Source organism: Amia ocellicauda, chromosome 19 (assembly GCF_036373705.1).
Source record: "Amia ocellicauda isolate fAmiCal2 chromosome 19, fAmiCal2.hap1, whole genome shotgun sequence".
In the NCBI taxonomy this organism is placed as follows: Eukaryota; Metazoa; Chordata; class Actinopteri; order Amiiformes; family Amiidae; genus Amia; species Amia ocellicauda.
The window spans coordinates 19,906,428-19,923,839 of record NC_089868.1 but is presented as its reverse complement, the minus strand read 5'-3'; the positions used below and the strand labels follow the sequence as shown (position 1 = coordinate 19,923,839).

The 17,412-nt window shown below is 37.0% G+C and overlaps 1 protein-coding gene across 2 annotated transcripts; it reads left to right on the top strand.

Moving 5' to 3' along the window:
- The first annotated feature begins 1,642 nt into the window (after window positions 1-1,642).
- Window positions 1,643-15,939, top strand: snx7 (sorting nexin 7). 2 transcript variants are annotated; one of them, XM_066692587.1, is made up of 10 exons: window positions 1,643-1,828; window positions 3,325-3,507; window positions 3,940-4,050; window positions 4,270-4,434; window positions 4,706-4,904; window positions 5,093-5,292; window positions 5,576-5,662; window positions 6,322-6,426; window positions 9,209-9,361; window positions 14,257-15,939. In XM_066692587.1, the coding sequence occupies exons 1-10, from the start codon at window positions 1,709-1,711 to the stop codon at window positions 14,335-14,337; spliced, it is 1,404 nt and encodes a 467-aa protein (XP_066548684.1). In that variant the 5' UTR covers window positions 1,643-1,708; the 3' UTR covers window positions 14,338-15,939. The 2 variants fall into 2 exon arrangements, with proteins under 2 accessions (XP_066548684.1, XP_066548685.1); XM_066692588.1 differs by lacking the exon at window positions 6,322-6,426.
- The last annotated feature ends 1,473 nt before the right edge of the window (window positions 15,940-17,412 follow it).

Below are 17,412 nucleotides of genomic sequence, written 5' to 3'. Positions count from 1 at the left end.
GGCTGTACCCGTGTGAAAACTACAACATTTATTTTGTAATTTTCAATATTTTAAGGGTTATTTCATCTACACCTGACGCATGCAAGGTACGGGGCTGTGGTTTTATGTATTTTACCAATATGCTTTAATTATGTTTTTTGACATTATCACTAGCTTGCATTAACATCTGACATTAATAAAATGTCAAGGATAAATATAGGGATTTACTACTGAGCGCAACCCATATTGCAGTGTACTCGAGAGGTCTGCAGCTCTGTTTTTGAAGCACAATGTCTTCTGTCTTTTTGGTCCTGATAAATTCTAATCTACTTAAACTGGACTACTCATTTGTTTAATTAGTAGGGATTAACATGTTTTTTGGGGTCTCTACCCCTGACACATCAGTTCATTGTGACCATGATAGCTTGCATGCGTGGAAGAACATGTTACAGTACTGCAGTGAACTGTTCAGTGTTCAGGAGGATGATATAATGTTGCATGGCATGTGCCCCAGGAGTACCACAAGGTGCGCCAAATTTAATTATTCCCCGTTGCACTGTTTGTTTCAGACTCCCAGACAAGGATGGGATTTCAGTCCAAGAAAAATTGATTCTTGATTCTGCTTCGTCCCAATTTGGGAATTGATTCTATCCTTGTAGAGTGGATATGATGTACCGGTACATGGTGTACCATGATATGTTTAGTACCATGGTAAACTTTCTTATGGGTGTCTACACAGGTATATTTTGTAGCCCCTATCCTGCTGCAAACTGTGGACAGACAATTCACTGAACGGTGCAAATAAAAATAGTCGTTTCATCATTCATTTGCAGGTCTGCAACTGATCAATCAGTTAATATAATTACACTGGAATAACTTTTTAATCCAAAATGTATGCTGTAAACAACCCCTCTCCCCCCCCCCCAAAAAAAACAAAACATAGGGGGGAATTCACAAGTTTTGAATAATTTTGATAATTACCAGTCTCTATTCCTCTGGTCAGTGTGTCATGTATGGCAGACTGTGTGTGTGTGTGTGTGTCAGCTTCTGCTTTGTCAATGGCAGTATCTGAAATGTTCAAACTGTTAATAACAGTGTTATAAATAAGTAATTGTGGATTATATCGTGTAAAAGAAAAAAAAGGCATAAGCAACCTGATGTGCATGATTAGAATAACTTTATGAAGTTACAAAGATGTGGTAGTTGTCAAACTAATAACAACAACAATAATAATGTTAATATAAGTAAGCTTCAGGAGCGTTTATTATTATTTTTAGTAGTAGTAGTATAATAGTAGTAGTCATAGTAGGTGTACTTCTCGGTGTTTTTTAAATAGTCTGAATTTGTTAAACGACTTGTACGTACATGGCCTGCAAACCACCATTGTATATTCTTCTTTAAATCGATGCAACAATAAAGAGTATAGAAACTAATAAGTAACTCAAACTCAAATGGTAGAACTCCCGCCCCCTCAAACTACACAGGTCGCGTTCATGTCGCTCAGAGGTCCGCAGTTCTGCGCAGCTCTGCGGTATTCCGCCAATGGGGTCGCGGCGATCCTGCAGATCTGCGCAGAGCTGCGGACATCTGCGCTGCACGACCGTGACCCGCGTTTCTTTCCTGTCTGTGGGATTTCCGGTGTTGCGCAGTGCGAGAGGTAGCCGAAATAAAGAAAGTCTGGGCGCAGAGAGAAGTTGGTGCTGTCTGGTGAAGTCCGGACCTCGCTGGCATGGACAGCCATCCCCTCCCAGAGCCCGGCGTCTGCGCCGCCCCGGCCCCCGCCGCCGCAGACCTGGCCGGGCAGATGCTGGAGCTGGATGAGGATGACGACTTGGAAGTTTTCAGTAAGGTAAACCAAATACAAAAAAGTTTATAGACAAGAGACTGGGAAACAGTGTAAACGGAGTATGGAGACTGAAGTGTTGCAGATCCGCGACGTGGTTCTACCTGGCAGCGACTATTGTATTGTTTTAATTCAATCCAACTTGTGCAGTTTGTTGCAAAAGTTGCTTTGGAAGAAATCAGGGTCATTTCTCATCGTGTGAACGGCTTCTCCGACCACAGGTTTATAAAAGAAAAGGCAGGAGGAGGGAATCAAATAGAAAAACAGCCCCAAGTGAGCCGCACTTTACTGGGTGTAAAGGTCATGACATGTTGTTTTCCGTGTAAAGAGTATCAATCCGCACAGGAGGGCCTGAGATCCAGCCGTGAGGAAATGTTTGATCATCCTCTCTTGCTCCGTAATGCTCCTACCCAGCAATAAGGTCATTTTGTTAAAGGGTAGGCGCGTCATCGTTTTGTTTTTACTTTCCACAAAAGCAAGATTACAAAAAACGGTTTCTAGTTGAGCTGATCCGGACTGTTAAACTTGTTCTGCAGGATTTGGGCTGTCTGGCACTTTTGGCAAACTGCACAATGTATATTTTTTCCGGATTGGACATGTCTGGCTGGTGGGATGCGGGTTTGATGTGCATCACCGGTGGGGGGGTGCAGGCTGCCTTTATTGTGAAAGGACAATGATTGAGCAGTGTCTGCAAAACAGAAGGCATGTGCTCAAAATGAAGTCTTTTGCATACCACACCTACTCTGGATTTGACTATAAAGAAAGCATCTTTTGTAGCAGTCAAACTTATGTAAAGATCAAAATGCTCCAGTGATTTGACTGGCCAAGTGATGACAACTAAACGTGGCTGCATAGATAGATGCATACAGTAACTAAATCAGCATTGGCGACTGGCTTTGGGAAAGTAAAGGATTTTTCCTGTTTTACCAAGTTAATAATTGTGAAACCTCACTATTGTGTGGAAACAAAATGTTGATAGGTTTAGTAATGCATGTTGACAAGCTCTTTTAGCATCAGTTTTGTGCAATGTGTGCACAAACTCAGAATATGATTTGGTTAATGTGTATAACATATTAACACTGTTTCCATTGCTCACAAAACTCAGTGACAACAACAAAATATTGTTCATGTATCTACTACTTTATGTGACAGAGGACACCAAAGATCTGCAATATTTGTGCTTTTAGGTCACTTTCAAAAACAACAATAATGGTTGCATCCTCACCTCAATCCTCAGGTTATTATAATTTTTTTTTAATCACCTGACAGTTCAGTACAATGGGTTGTTGTTTCCTTCTTGAAGGAAGGGTGTGCAGTGGGGGGCGTCATTACCTCATGAGTGAGTGTAGGGAAATGGCGACGAACAACTTAAGATAAAGGGTGCTGGAAAGAAGACGTCAAGACCTGCTAAAGTTAGATAAAACACTGCTGAGAACTATACTGTCCGTTCAGCAACTTTCTTCAGTATTTTTTTTTTAACATTTTCCTCCTCTTTTCATCAGGATGCCACACTGACTGATTGCAGTTCCTTCAATACCTCTATGCCAACATCCCCAGCATCCATGATTAATCAGTATAAATTTGAAGAGGAGCCAGATGCCAAAGACATATTCATCACAGTGGATAATCCCGAGAGTCATGTGACCGCCATAGAGACCTTTATTACATACAGGGTTTCAACTAAGGTAAAATCACAGCTTCTCCTTATTGTCTTGCTAACGTTGAGGCCTGTTTATTTAGATAGTGGAAGTGTTCCACCCAAATCCAAAATGTGGCTTTTCTGGTCCTGCTTTATGCAGGTAGGATAAGCGCATACTGCACATTTTTGTTGGATGTCTGTAATTACTATCTGTATTAGTTCTTAAAAGGTTGTATTCACTTTGTCATATAAACAGTGATCTCCTGTCTATTTGTATTAGATTTGTTTAATCAGTTATAATGAATCTGATTCTTATAACAAAACATTTGAAATCACTACCTTTTATGTAAGTTAGTTGGCATCACACACATTGTTCTATATAAACAAGTAAAAGCTGCATGGCAAATTTGAAAGGAAATTCACTTTTTAAAACTGATAAGACCTAATTCTCTGAATCTTTGTTGATTATTTTTTTCAGACCACTCGCAGTGAATTTGACTCCTGTGAATATGAAGTCCGTAGGCGTTATCAGGATTTCCTTTGGTTAAAAGGCAAACTTGAGGAGGCAAATCCTACTTTAATCATCCATGTAAGTACAGTGTTCTGAGTTTCCTTAACTGACTCGCACCAACAGTGTTGTACAGCAGTTTCCAAAAGCAAGTCTTTTGAGAGGCTTTTTTAAAATTCCATACATTCTCTATGAAATTTGGTCCTCAGTGTAATATGTGTTCATTATAGGGTATTTTACAAAGATGACATTCAAATAGTTTTATTATGATAAGTGACCTTTATGGACTTTTTCTTCTAGCCGCTGCCAGAGAAATTTGTGATGAAGGGAATGGTCGAGAGATTCAATGAAGATTTTATTGAGACTCGTAGGAAAGGCCTTCACAAGTTTTTAAACAGAATCGCAGATCACCCTATTCTTTCTTTTAATGAAGACTTCAAAGTTTTTCTCACAGCACAAGCCTGGGTAAGTTAATGAACTACAGCTTAAAATCATTATTGCTGTGTTTACATCATGCAGCTCATAATGATATCTCAATATGTGTTATAGAAAATGTTTGTTTCACAATTTTATTGGTAAATGTGTTTAAATTGTATACGTTTCTGAATCTGTACAGTTCTAAGTGATATCATATTTCTATATATATCATATTTCTTGACATGCTTTTGCCATCTTGTCTTCAGTAAATATGCAATATGCAGCACTTTTATCTTCTTACCATTTCACCGCTTTCCAGGAGCTTACTTCCCACAAGAAGCAGGGTCCTGGCTTCCTGAGCCGGATGGGGGACACCGTACGGGCAGTCGCGGCCTCCGTGCGCGGCGTCAAGAGCCGACCAGAGGAGTTCGACACGCTCAATGACTACGTAGAAGTTTTCGGCCAAAAAATGTCTGTGATGGATAAAATTGCACAGAGAGTTGTCAAAGAACAAAAAGGTATAGTGAGAACATATCACTACGTTAGATTCATTTAAAAAATAAAAACTTGGTGTATTTTAATTCTGTAGAAAAATGTTGTGATGGTGTTTTCATTCGCCATATATCATCCAAACTGTACTGATTATAACAGTTTTTAACCATATTATAAATCGAATTTGCACTCTTCACCAAGTACTTTATTGTAGAGTATCTGGAAGAGATGAAGGAGTATGGCCCAATTTACACTCTTTGGTCTGGGTCTGAAGAAGAGCTCGGGGAACCTCTGACAGCAGTTGCTAGCTGCGTTGACAAGTGCTGCAGAGAGGCTGAGGAGCACGTGAACTCGCTGTCTGAAAACCTGGTTCCCGTGCTCCACGAGTACGTTCTTTGTGCTGAGACTCTAAAGGTACGCAGGGTTGTATTCAATAGTTACGTGGATTTATTGCAGGAAGCCAAGCATTTTCTGTGTTTTAATAGGATGAAGGATTGTGATTAATTTTGTATGGTAAAATATTGCACATGAATGGTTTTATACCATCTTCATTTTCCCAATTGGCAGTTTTACCCTTGAACTGGCAGTTGTGCTCTGAGTGTCTTGATCTTTTCAGGGTAACAGCTTGATTCTCGCTATAAATAAATAAGCAGATTATAATGCTTCCTCACCTTGTTAACAAGCTCTCAGTTTTTAGGCGGTACTGAGAAGACGGGACAACATCCAAGCAGAATGCGAAGCTAAAAACGACGCTCTGGCAAGTAAGAGAACCGATAGAGACGCGGTAAGTACTTAATAGATTTTTCTGTTTTTTTTTGGCCCATCCGATTTAGACTGTAGTACTTATCATTTTTATGTACACTTTTTTTTCTATACAATAGGAGTTTCACCGTGTTTGGAAGTCAGTTCTAAGGATTATATAAATGTTATGCAAGAAACTTTTGATATTTAATGTAATATCAACAACATAAACACATTTTGGGGCTTTATAAGTGTTATCATGCAGATGCGTGCTTCCAAAGCAGAAGGTTGATAGAGGATTGGAATTGAAATGGAACTGCCACTTCTAAGCCATTGTTGGACATTTCCCATAATTAAAGTAGACGTAGGGCCTAATATTATTATTATTATTATTATTATTATTATTATTATTATTAATACTTTAAGTATATGCATCCCTATACATATTTCCACTTATTTCTATCCAAAGGTATTTCCATTTCTAATAATCCAAACTTGGACTCAAAAGAAGTGGAAGGAAACTTTTTTTTGTTATTATTATTTTTTAATATGCAGCTTATCAACGCTTTTGGGAAGTCATGTCAAAAAATGAACTTTAATAATTTACTATGTAGTGCTTTAGTATTTAATAGTTGTACACATACTGGTGTTAAGATTCCACACTGTAATCACAACAAATTAACACATCCACTGTGTCACTAGCTGACGGATTCTGATCTAAGCTTTGTGTTTGGGGGGTTCCTTGGCAAAAACCCTGAAGAAGCCAAACTGCAGAAAGAGCAGAGACTTGATGGTGAAATTGAAGAGGTACATTAACAGCACAGAAAGTACTGCTGAGCGGCTAGTCTTTGGCTTTGGCTTTCTTATGACAAGTTAACTTGAGATGGTAACATTTTAAATCTGTTCTTTCCAATCTGACAAGGGACTTAATTAAAATAAACCTCCATGCTTTTGACATCTGCGTGATGTGCCAGAGAACGTGGTAGGGTTACATTAGTAGTGGACATGGCTGTGGTGTTCCTTGCCACTGATGCTGTAATGCATGCAGCAATATGTTGTCTGTTCTGCTTCAACACGGCTCATGGTTTTCAAACAAATCATTGTACAATTCAGGAATAACCGCAAACAGGGTGACTGCTTCTTGTGAATAACAAACGTTGAATGGAAAAATTGTTCCATCAAAAAAAAAAAAAAAATGATTCATAACTTTTGTAATCTATTTTTAACTTGTTGATATTTATAGTTCAGTATTTTCTCAGTACTATAAAATGTTACCAGCTCATGAGGAAGAAAATGAGAACCCCATCGGTAAAACAGGGAGTCAAGCAAGAGAAATCCAAATTCAAATGTACGACTGACTTTTTTTCATGTACGATTATAATTTAAAGTAATGTATTTCATAAAATCTTCTAGGAACAAGGTGAAGTGCAAGCAGCACATGCATTTATCTTAAATTGGTGTTCCTTGTTTTTTTTTTAATTGAGTTACATTACAATTTGCACAGTAATATGTAAATGAGGTTCACCTATTGTATGTTGAGATGCATTTGATGTCAAACATGAAAATTTGGATTTGCGCTTCACTCCCGGCTCTTATATATGGGGCCCTTCTCATGACCAGTTCTAATGGAGGGGCTGTCCTACTTCCTTTAACATGGCTTTGCTTCCCTCGTCCTCGTGAGTTACTTTCAGGGTGTTTCACAGCAAGTACTTGACAATACTGTTTCTCCAGCACTGACTCATATTCTAATATCTCTAAACTTTGCTTCATATGTGTGTTTAAGCAAACATAAATACACATTTAAGCCAGTTTAAGCAAAACAATTGTGCAAGAGTTATTCTAGGTGTATGTTTGCAAACTGTTGTTCTAATACTTCTGAGGTGATATCTAGTTTAGATCTGTTTTGTATGAATGAATGTAATACTGTTGGCATCCATTAGATGGCAGCTAAGTTAAAGGTAAGTATTGAACACCCTAAACAATAAGCCCCAGTGTATTTTCACATACATGTTTAGCATTTGTTTACCTATACATTTTATTACACAGGTTCAGAAGTGAAAAATATATTTTCTAATATAAAATCCATTTCATTCCATTGACGCATATGAATGCTATTGATTTTTACATGCAATTTGTGAAGCCTGTTTCTCAGGAGATATTGACATTTGGAGATTTTCCCGGACTGTGTTACGACATTGTTACTAATGAACAGTCTTTTATATCACTGGGGGTATTGAAAATAGCCATATTGACCAATTGCAGGAGCAGAGCTTCTCTGTACTAGGAGAGTAAAGCCTTCTGTTCCACTTGACATATTGAGATAAACACTAAAAGCTTTGTGTTCAGTTTTAAATGGGTATTTTAAGCCCCTTTGTTTCATGTTGAGCACCTGGATGGGAAATAAGTAGCAGTTGGCGGCAGCATTCGGTAGTGATTGTTATAGCTGTTCATGAATGCCAAATGCAGATGATTTTCTCTTTATTTAGTTGGAAGAATTGCTGGTAGTATAGAGTGAATTTATGTAGTCAAATATTTACCTGTGAAATGGACCAGTCATCTAATATAAAGGTGGTTTTAGTATTCTTGAGATAAACACATTTGTTGGTACATTATAAAGTGTATAAAGATAAATTGGGGACCTATCAAGAAACTGCTTGATGAGTCAAACTGTGAGCATGGTGTCCTTAAGAGCCTCTTCTCTTTAGTTGGCAAATCATTATCCAGCCCTGTTTTTTGTCTTCATTCGTTGACGCCTCACCAACCTGACACTTTTGCTGAGGTGCGCCAGGACCGCACCTTTAACTGCTGTGCCATGTGGACTCAATCCAGACGTGTTTCACAGGAAGTCCTCTGTTTGGTCTGAATCTGTAACATTGAAGCCCTAATCTCCTGGCTTCAGCATCATGAATTAATGAATGAGCATTTTAGCGAGTTAAATATTTAATTTTAAGGATGTGTTCTAGGAGAAGATTGTTCCTTTATGAATTTAAAAAGCACCAACATTCATACGTATTAAATGTTAAACTTGATTTTGCCCTATTACATACTGTAATCTGTTTAAGCATTTATTTTGTATCATTCCATTGAATGTTTGGCATTGAATCCAGTTCTGTCTGGTCATGTGACTGTTTTGTGTGTTGCATTACACTTGCTACTGTATATTGGTGTTTCTACAAAGTGTAGCCTTTTGTTTTCTTTGATTAATCAATTTAAATTGTATAAATATTGCACTGGTTTTACAATCTATTTATTAGTAATGCAGTGCTAATTTCTTCTTCAGTATTATGATGGCACCTTTACTTAGCCAAGCAACAAATCATCTAAAGTAGGATGGTGCATATACTCTATTTCAGCAGAATGAGAGATTGTAATCTATTATCAAAGGATAAGACTAAGATGAGTCAAATGATTGCTAACATCACACATAATGCAGTCTTGTAGATTGTATGCTCTGTGGCATGACTACACTTATACCAGGTTAAGTATTCTGACTTTAAACTCTTGCAGTTTTGTTTTGTGACACACCTGTGCTTATTTTGATGTGTCAAAGAATTTCTACACCACTGTTCAGATTTTTTTTCTCTTTCAGCTCAAAGACGAAATTGAGAAGCTGGAAGACAAAGCTGAGTGTGCCAACACTGCTTTAAAAGTGGACTGGGAACGGTGGCACAGAAACATGCAAAGAGATATCAAATCTTCATTCCTGTACATGGCTGAAAGGAATGTTGACTATTATGAAAAGGTGAGATTATAGGAATTTATTTGCTAAGTTACTATATGCACTGTTTTGTCAGCATGCAGTTTTCAATGATTCCATGCTATATAAAAAAGAAAAAGATGATGATCATAATATAATAGTATAACCATAATATCATCTATCTCATCATTATGAAATATATTATGCTATACATTTTTGAACTGATGATGTTATTCACATGTAAAACATGTTATGTTGGAATGATCCGAATCACTCTTTACCATGTGTGACACTTATACGACTTCCTGGGAAAAAAAAAGAGATTACACCCTGGGTGCATATCTGTAGATGTTGTGTTGCCCCTGCAGTTTGTGTGTTCACCAGAAGAGGGATTCTCTTGTTGCATTTATTATCTGGGGGGGAAAAAATCAGGAAAAAAAAGGACAGTAACAAAATACTTGTTACTCTTGCATCTGACTGAGTCTTTATTGATGTTTTACTTCTTAATTAACCACACTTTTTTTGTTGTCTAAAGTCTGAACTTTTGTTTTTAATTTTGCGTGATTATCTATATGTATGAGTGAGGGGGAGGGGTGTAGCTGCATAGAACAAGTGCCAGGGTAGTTGGCAAATGGGAGCAAGGGGCAGACAAGCATTTGTTTGGACATGCAGCACCAATTTTTGTCCAGTTTGCATTATAAGCATGTCCAAAATCACTAAGGAGTTACTGTGTAAGGTAGAATAATAATTTATTGCAATCAAAAATTGCAGAGCTATAAAATATGCATCTGAAAAATGGTGAACTGAAAGATAATGTATGCGGAGTCACAAAGTTCTCTGGACAAAAACTGTATTCTTTATTTAATGGTCTTGAATCCCATATTGATATGCTTCAGCAATGAGGGATGTGTGAATTGCTGGTTAGCAATTGATAATTTAATGCTGGTTCCAGTGTTTAGATGTTTACAGCTACTGCAATAATATTTTCTAAAGGCTTTGCAATACAGGTAGCTATGGCTGAAGTCTTTAGCAATAAATAGCTGAAAGCATTTCATGATTTATGTAAGCTGATTTGACCCCAATAATGAGAAGCACAGAGCTGTTTGTGAAGAATCCTGGATTAGAGACATGGTTCACAGAATTCTTAAACCTCCAAGGAAATGCAATGCTTTCTGTATACCACTGTCATTGCAATAATGTGCCTTGCTTAGCTTGAAGAGAAGGCAGTGGCAGTGCGTTGCTTTGAGGTCATGGTGATGTGTGTACTGTGCCAGCACCACAATGTTAAGGACATAAATAAAACGCCCATCTCCATGTTGTTGTTTTTGCCGTTACTAGAACAGCTATAAAACCTACAGCATTTAACATGCTTAACATGTAAATGTTAAATGTGTAACCAATGAAGATTCATGAATATAATGCCATTTAAAGGTCTGATTGGGAGGTAGGTGTTGTCCACAATTTCCCTTATTGTACTACCGTGGCAAGCTGCTTTTCTCATTACTTTACTGTAGTACGTTACTGTAACTTCATTGTAAATCACTGTGCAGTGAAGCAGTTATGGCAGGTGATCGTTGTTGCTGGAATGACAGATGCGTCTCTGGTATAATGTCGATGTACATTGTTTCACTTGTACAGCTGAAAGGTTTTTAACTTTTCTTAGGGAATCTGTTATTTCTGCCAATCATTTGTTGGTGGTGGCACTATTTAAACAAAACATGGACAGATGAGACGAACATAACTAGCTACATTTCTGAAGAGTGGCCTGTAGTTTTAGTTAGTTATGTGTTAATAGGTGTCAGGATTACGGAATATAGATTAGACATTTAGTTGTTTGGTCAACCAGAATATTCTCATTGATACTTATTTGATTAAAATTCAAGCTTTGTACACAGATTTGCAATGTTGTTTTATAAGCATTGTATCCTGCATTTTCTACTTCTATATAAGATAGCAACTTCAGGGGATTGCCATGGAGACTCCATAGCAACAAGACTGTTGCCAGAAGATTGGGAATTTTAAAGAGAAGTGTCTCTTATTAAATACATGATTGTATAATACTGTTCACATTTTTGCTCTCAGGATTTGGTGTGTGTATGTATGTATGTGTATATATATATATATATATATATATATATATATATATATATATGTGTGTGTGTGTGTGTGTGTGTGTGTGTATATATATATAACACACACACACACATATGGTTGGAAGTATTCACACCCAGATATTAAAGATATATTTTTAGTATTTGGTGAACTCAAACCTGTGAATATTACAGTAGAAGTGACTTAAGATGGGGGGTGGGAGGTGGTGTAAAACCAAGAGAGGGGCAGTCAGAGCTGAGTCTGTGTGTTTTTTAGAAAGGTGTCAAAGAACTGCAAAGCCATAGATGTAGTTTACTCATCATAACTGATGTTTAGCCTCGGGAATTTTGGCATTTAAAAGACCACATGACCAAAATAATCTTCACAAAAAACCCTGCAGCTGATGGTCACAGATGGGACATTGTTAAACGATCTTCATGTTTAAGAAAAGGTTTAATAAAAGGTCTTTTCTGCAGTCGTGTTGATCAGCATTGAAAGTAATGCATTATGATTGTTTTATCCATAAAGGAGATCCTTTCAGTTTGGTATCCCCTTACATTAATTATCAACAGACTTCTGCTCAATACTGTTGAAATTCTGGGAGTTGAATGGTTTGGCTTTTGCATTGAGAAGTGTAATACTCTAATAGATTTATTTTGGCAGTAACACTGCATGTTGCACATGATATGGCCTTTAGAGACCGGTTTGCATGTATTTGGATGGGTTGGAAGCATTGCTGGTGTGATCCTGCTGTTAGATGGAGGTCAAGGAATAATTATCCAGTCTTCTGATCACACTCTGGATAATAATGCGACTGGTCCAGTTCATAAGTAGTTATGTTAGGGGCTGGAAATTCATAATGAAGACAAGGTACCGCTTCCAGCTGTGTGATTGTGCTCATTTAAAACTCCAAAACTGAATTGGTTTGACCAGCTGGTTATCCATATGGCCCTGGCACAGACATCATCAACCTATGGGAAGAGCTGCACAAATCCAGTGCTTATTTTTAATTTCACTAATGTGAAAAAATATGAAATTAGCAGTGGTTAAATTCTCTGAAAGCTTATATTGCAGTCATTGATGTGTAATGAACTTCAGTATAGGATGTATAGAGATTCTTCTGACAGTTAGTTTATTACATTTGCTATTTTAAATAGAAGCACACAGCACACACTTAAAATGTGTATATGTTTGGCCAAAAAAGCAAAGCAATGTCTTTATGGTCTGTTCTTAAGTGTTGTTCTTAAGAGATCTGCATCCTTAAACAAGAGGGGGCAGACTTTTAAAACCCCAAAATGCTGTTGTCAGTTTGTTGTATAGCTACTAAAACTTCTGGGATATGATAATCACTTATCGGACACATCAGGAAGTATGTCTAAAACTGCCATATGTAGGATTATTGATTTTATTTTAAAAAAATGTTAAACTTGCCTTATTCATAGGGACAGGTCATGTTGCTTCTAGTCAATTCTTGATCCGTCTAATCTCTTCACATGAATGTTTCTCACATTTTGACTGGACTGCTAGGACATTGTCAGAAAATGCCAATACAGATTGGGAAGTGTCATAAATATGTGCATAGCCTACATTGTAATGTCAAATCCTGCTGGCTTTAATTGAAGTCTAAATCTCAACAGCCCCAAGCTTAAGAAAAACAAATATCTCACTTCACTTGCAATGAAATAGTGCTTTTTGTGGGTTTTCACTGTGTTCACTGTATCAGCACTGATTTCAGTATCTAGAGAGGTTTAAGGGAATCATCTAGCAGTCTGTTATTTTTATTGCTTAGCAGAAACCCTTATGCAGGGACAATTCTTTTTATATGGGCTATTACAAATGTATTGCTTGGTTGAGTCTTCCAAAATCAGGCTTTTCTTTGAAAATTATTGCACAGATGGTAAAGCAAGACCTGTTCAGACTAGTCATAATTGGTCACCTTTTCTCCATATATGTGTGTGTACACTATTTTATATAATAATAATAATAATAATATGCAAAGCTGTAATAATTAGGGTTTGTTTCCCAGTGCCAATAGCCATTTAGCAGGCACTGTCAGAAGCATCAGTAAAGGTCAGTAGCAGAGTCACATCCTGTGCTACACTGCCATCTTGATTAAATCTTTATGACAGTCTGTCAGCTGCCGCATCTTTGAATTGCTTCAGGTCTGCTCGTGATTTGAGAGCTTCAGAAGAGCCTGAAAACTTGTGGCGTCGAGTCAGTGCAGTGGGCTCTGTATGAATATTAATCAGCGGCTTGCTAAGTGACAAATACCAAGCTCGGGGCTGACCTGAGCTTGTGAATGGAATTAGGTACTAAAACAAAAGTAGCTCCGTGCATTACTTGCATCAGGTATTAAAAGGACTGGATTTATTTTGGTGTCTGATAGATTTATTCTTATGACAGTATTTTAGTCCAGAAGAGACCTGTCATTACTAGTGAAGCCTGCTCATACTTATTATCTGAATTTGGTGCTCCCCAGTGGGTTTCCACCCTGGTATTAAATTTGAAACCATAACATAGCTTACACCCCCAGTGAACCCTTCAGATTCTGTTTTCAGTGTGAAAGATTGCAGTTTCAAAAAGCAAAACTTGGATCAGTATCATCTTGTTCAGCTTTATGAGGTGAATTAGACAAATGGGCCTATAGTTAATCAGATATTTGTCTCTTTGTGAAGGGGGAGGATAGTTGCATTGTTGCATGTATCTGGTATCATTTTAAAATACATTTTCTACACATTTCGGGATTGTTTTATTTACTTGTGGGGTTGTGGGGTCGGTGGGGGGATAAATGGAGAAAACAACATCCCATTTTAATAATTCCACCTGAATCTGTGTTTCTTATATTGCAGTGCCTTGCCATATGGGAGTCTTTCCTCGTTTCACATAAAAATGACCTTATTGCGGAGACAGGCAGAGAAGAGAATTGCTAGGATGGCCTCCAGCACCACAGCAACTGACCAAAGACGCATCCCCAGGTTACTTAAGGACATTTCTACTGGATTTTTTTTTTTTTTTTTTTCTCATTTATTTTATATTGTAATATTACAGATATGTTGGGAGAGATTTTTATAAATCCACCTCAGGGTATTCAACTGCCATGATGCATTTGATCAATATACTATTAGTTGCACATAGTGGGCCTTGTTCATAAATAATGGAACCCATAACTGCTTTATTAAAAGAAACGAAAAATCCAGTGTTTAACATATACACACACGGGATATTTCTATTGTTTAAGGTATAGACATTTTCAAGGAATTAAATATATATTATATATTTTTCACAATTTCACGAAATGCTTTTAATGAAAATTCGGATCATATTTTGAAAAAATAAATATAAAGTAACTGGTTAAATATTCTTTAAAAATATTCTTCATAAAATAAAATGCTAATTGCAAAAAAAAAAAGTAGGTCTCAAAACAAAACCAGGTCAGTGATTTAATTATTTCTGTTGTACTTTTAATCTAGTGATTTATTTGCCACTATTGATCTGTCCTTCTTTGCCAAAAGCTTTTTTTGATGCCATGAGGGGATTTTTCTCCTTGTTATCAGTGGTTCATAGACTTTTTTTTTTTTTTTTTTTTTTTTGTAATGACTTCCCAAGTGTGTGATGACCTGTGTTTGAAAAACTGATGTTATAAAATGACCTGTAAAATATATAAGGGTGGCATTAAAGGGAATATTTAATGTGTTCCCCTAAGAATGTATCATGAACATCTTTCAGTTCACACTAAATTAGATGAAAACAGATCAATCGCATTAGAATATATTATTTGCCTAAAGACTCTGCTGCTTTCAAGGACTTCTCTATCAAAACATCCACCACTTGTTATGCATCTCATTACTTGCTGCTCGCCCCCAGCAGAGTATACAGTGTAACCACAATGAGAGAGTGGAAACCAATGCATCATTCGGGGGGTTGACGAATGGCATTAATTGTCCAGGAGAATGACTAAAACGTCCCAACGTAAAATTATGAATAACATAGTTCAGCATTTTATTATAAATGTTTTTGAATATGAAACACCCAGAATATAGATGTTTTTCATGGTTGTACTAATAACCATATAATCAACCTATTACAGCCACATACTGCAGGAATGTGTATTCACATGTCATGCATTTTCCATTGTGGTGGAAACTCATGTATTCCTTCCCATTTGGCCCTTTCTGCAATGGCCATGTGTGCATATTCATCATCAGTGGAAGTAGAGCATGCCAGATTCCCAAAATAGGTTACTGACGTGACTTAATCACATTAAATATTGAACTGCTTGCTTTAAACTACTTGGAGGCCTTCAATTGTTGTATTTGCCAGTATTTCTAATTAGTGTTATATCTTTGCTTAGATGTGCCTCCTGTCGATTATAAAATGTTAATTCCCGTGTCCCTAGAAGGTGACAGCATTCTGTAATAACATTCATTGGTTTATTATTGGAATTCGACACACTAAGGTATCAACAGCGATCTTTATAAATGGTTCATTATGGGCTATATCAATAAATAAAATGTTTGTTTACAAATATAAAATGTTTTTCTTTTGTTCTTTCAATATTTTCAGTGTGTAAATTAAAAATTGTGTGCTGAAGCATTTACTAGGATTACAAGGACCTAATCCCTACGTATGCAAATTAATATTCTAACAGACGAAGCTTGATTTTAAATGATGGGTAGATAGAGTGGGGCAGTGCATTCTAAGACCATCGATCAACGGTAAACGGTAGTTTTCTATCTTACCTCGAACATTGAAACCACATTCCTCTAATTAAAAGACTGGACATTTTAAAAGCAAATAAGGAGCGCAAGGTGCTGCACGTACAAGCATTCACTGCTGGCGGACAATGTGCATTGAGAATATGTTGGGCAGTGTCTGTGATGGCAGCGCTGCATGTGGCTTCCATTATATCAGCTGTGCACAACCTAAATTAAAGGTCTGTAATGCTTTGTGTAAATACTTCCTGTCACCTGTGTTGACACCGAATAATTTCCCCACATTGCAGCATATTTCGTTACCATAACACGTCCTGGGATTAAACGGCACCTGTTAAATAAGAACCTGGAAGAGCAGCCGGTGCTCCCTAGCATTCAGGGAATTAAGGCGCTTGTAATGACTCCACGGAGAGAGAGGGGAGGATAAACAGTAAAAATAAAAAACAAACTCATTTCAGTTTCCGGAAGATGGGACAGAAGGAATAGCATCAAACATGAGGGAATAGGCCACGCTTTTACCCAACAGGGCCGTTAGCACTGTTTATTAGTACCAGTTAAACAATTACCTGATGTATTGTAGTAGCTTTTTGATTACATGCTTTGTAATTTCAATTATCTCGTTGCTTTGTTTCCTTCACACACTAATGAGAATTCCTATTATGAATACTTCTACTGATTTTAAACCAGAATCCAGTTTGGGAATAAAATATAAATGCATATATATACATGGATAGATGGAAAAATACCAATTGGCTCGCATGCATAAATTATTTTAATTTGCCTGGTGCTGGGGATGTTGGAAAAATAACCTTGGTTCTTCCTAAGTGCAGATAAGCCTGCAAGCTCTGCACGTCTCTTCCCTCAAGGACAGTTGTAAATGCAGAGCTTCATGCTTCCAAGCAAAAATAACATGTATTTATGTTTTCATTCTAGACAGTTCAAGTAATATTCTCCTATTTTCTCACACGTAATACATCCTATGACTTTTTAAAATATATGTATTTTCAAATCATGAGTTGATTTCCTTCTTTCATTTTCCATTAAACTGAATTGGTAAGTTAAAGCTTATGTCCTTAATTCCAGATCCACTTGGTCAGTTTAATATCTACATAAGTCTTGGCAGTCAATTAGGTAATCTGTAATCATAATAGACTGGACTGTGTTTTGTAAACTTCATGGTAGTTTTAAACCACATGATGCAATATTTGCAATACAGATAAACTGTCGTCAACTTTCCTGGAATTTAGAAATAAGTGTCACATTTTATATTATTACAATGTTCAGGTTCTGGAA

Excerpts from the sequence above, each read along its gene's own strand:
- snx7 (XM_066692587.1), top strand. The coding sequence starts at position 1,709 with ATGGACAGCCATCCCCTCCCAGAGCCCGGCGTCTGCGCCGCCCCGGCC. Across the intron at positions 4,905-5,092 it reads AGTTGTCAAAGAACAAAAAG|AGTATCTGGAAGAGATGAAG; the intron begins GTATAGTGAGAA and ends ACTTTATTGTAG. Across the intron at positions 9,362-14,256 it reads ATGTTGACTATTATGAAAAG|TGCCTTGCCATATGGGAGTC; the intron begins GTGAGATTATAG and ends CTTATATTGCAG.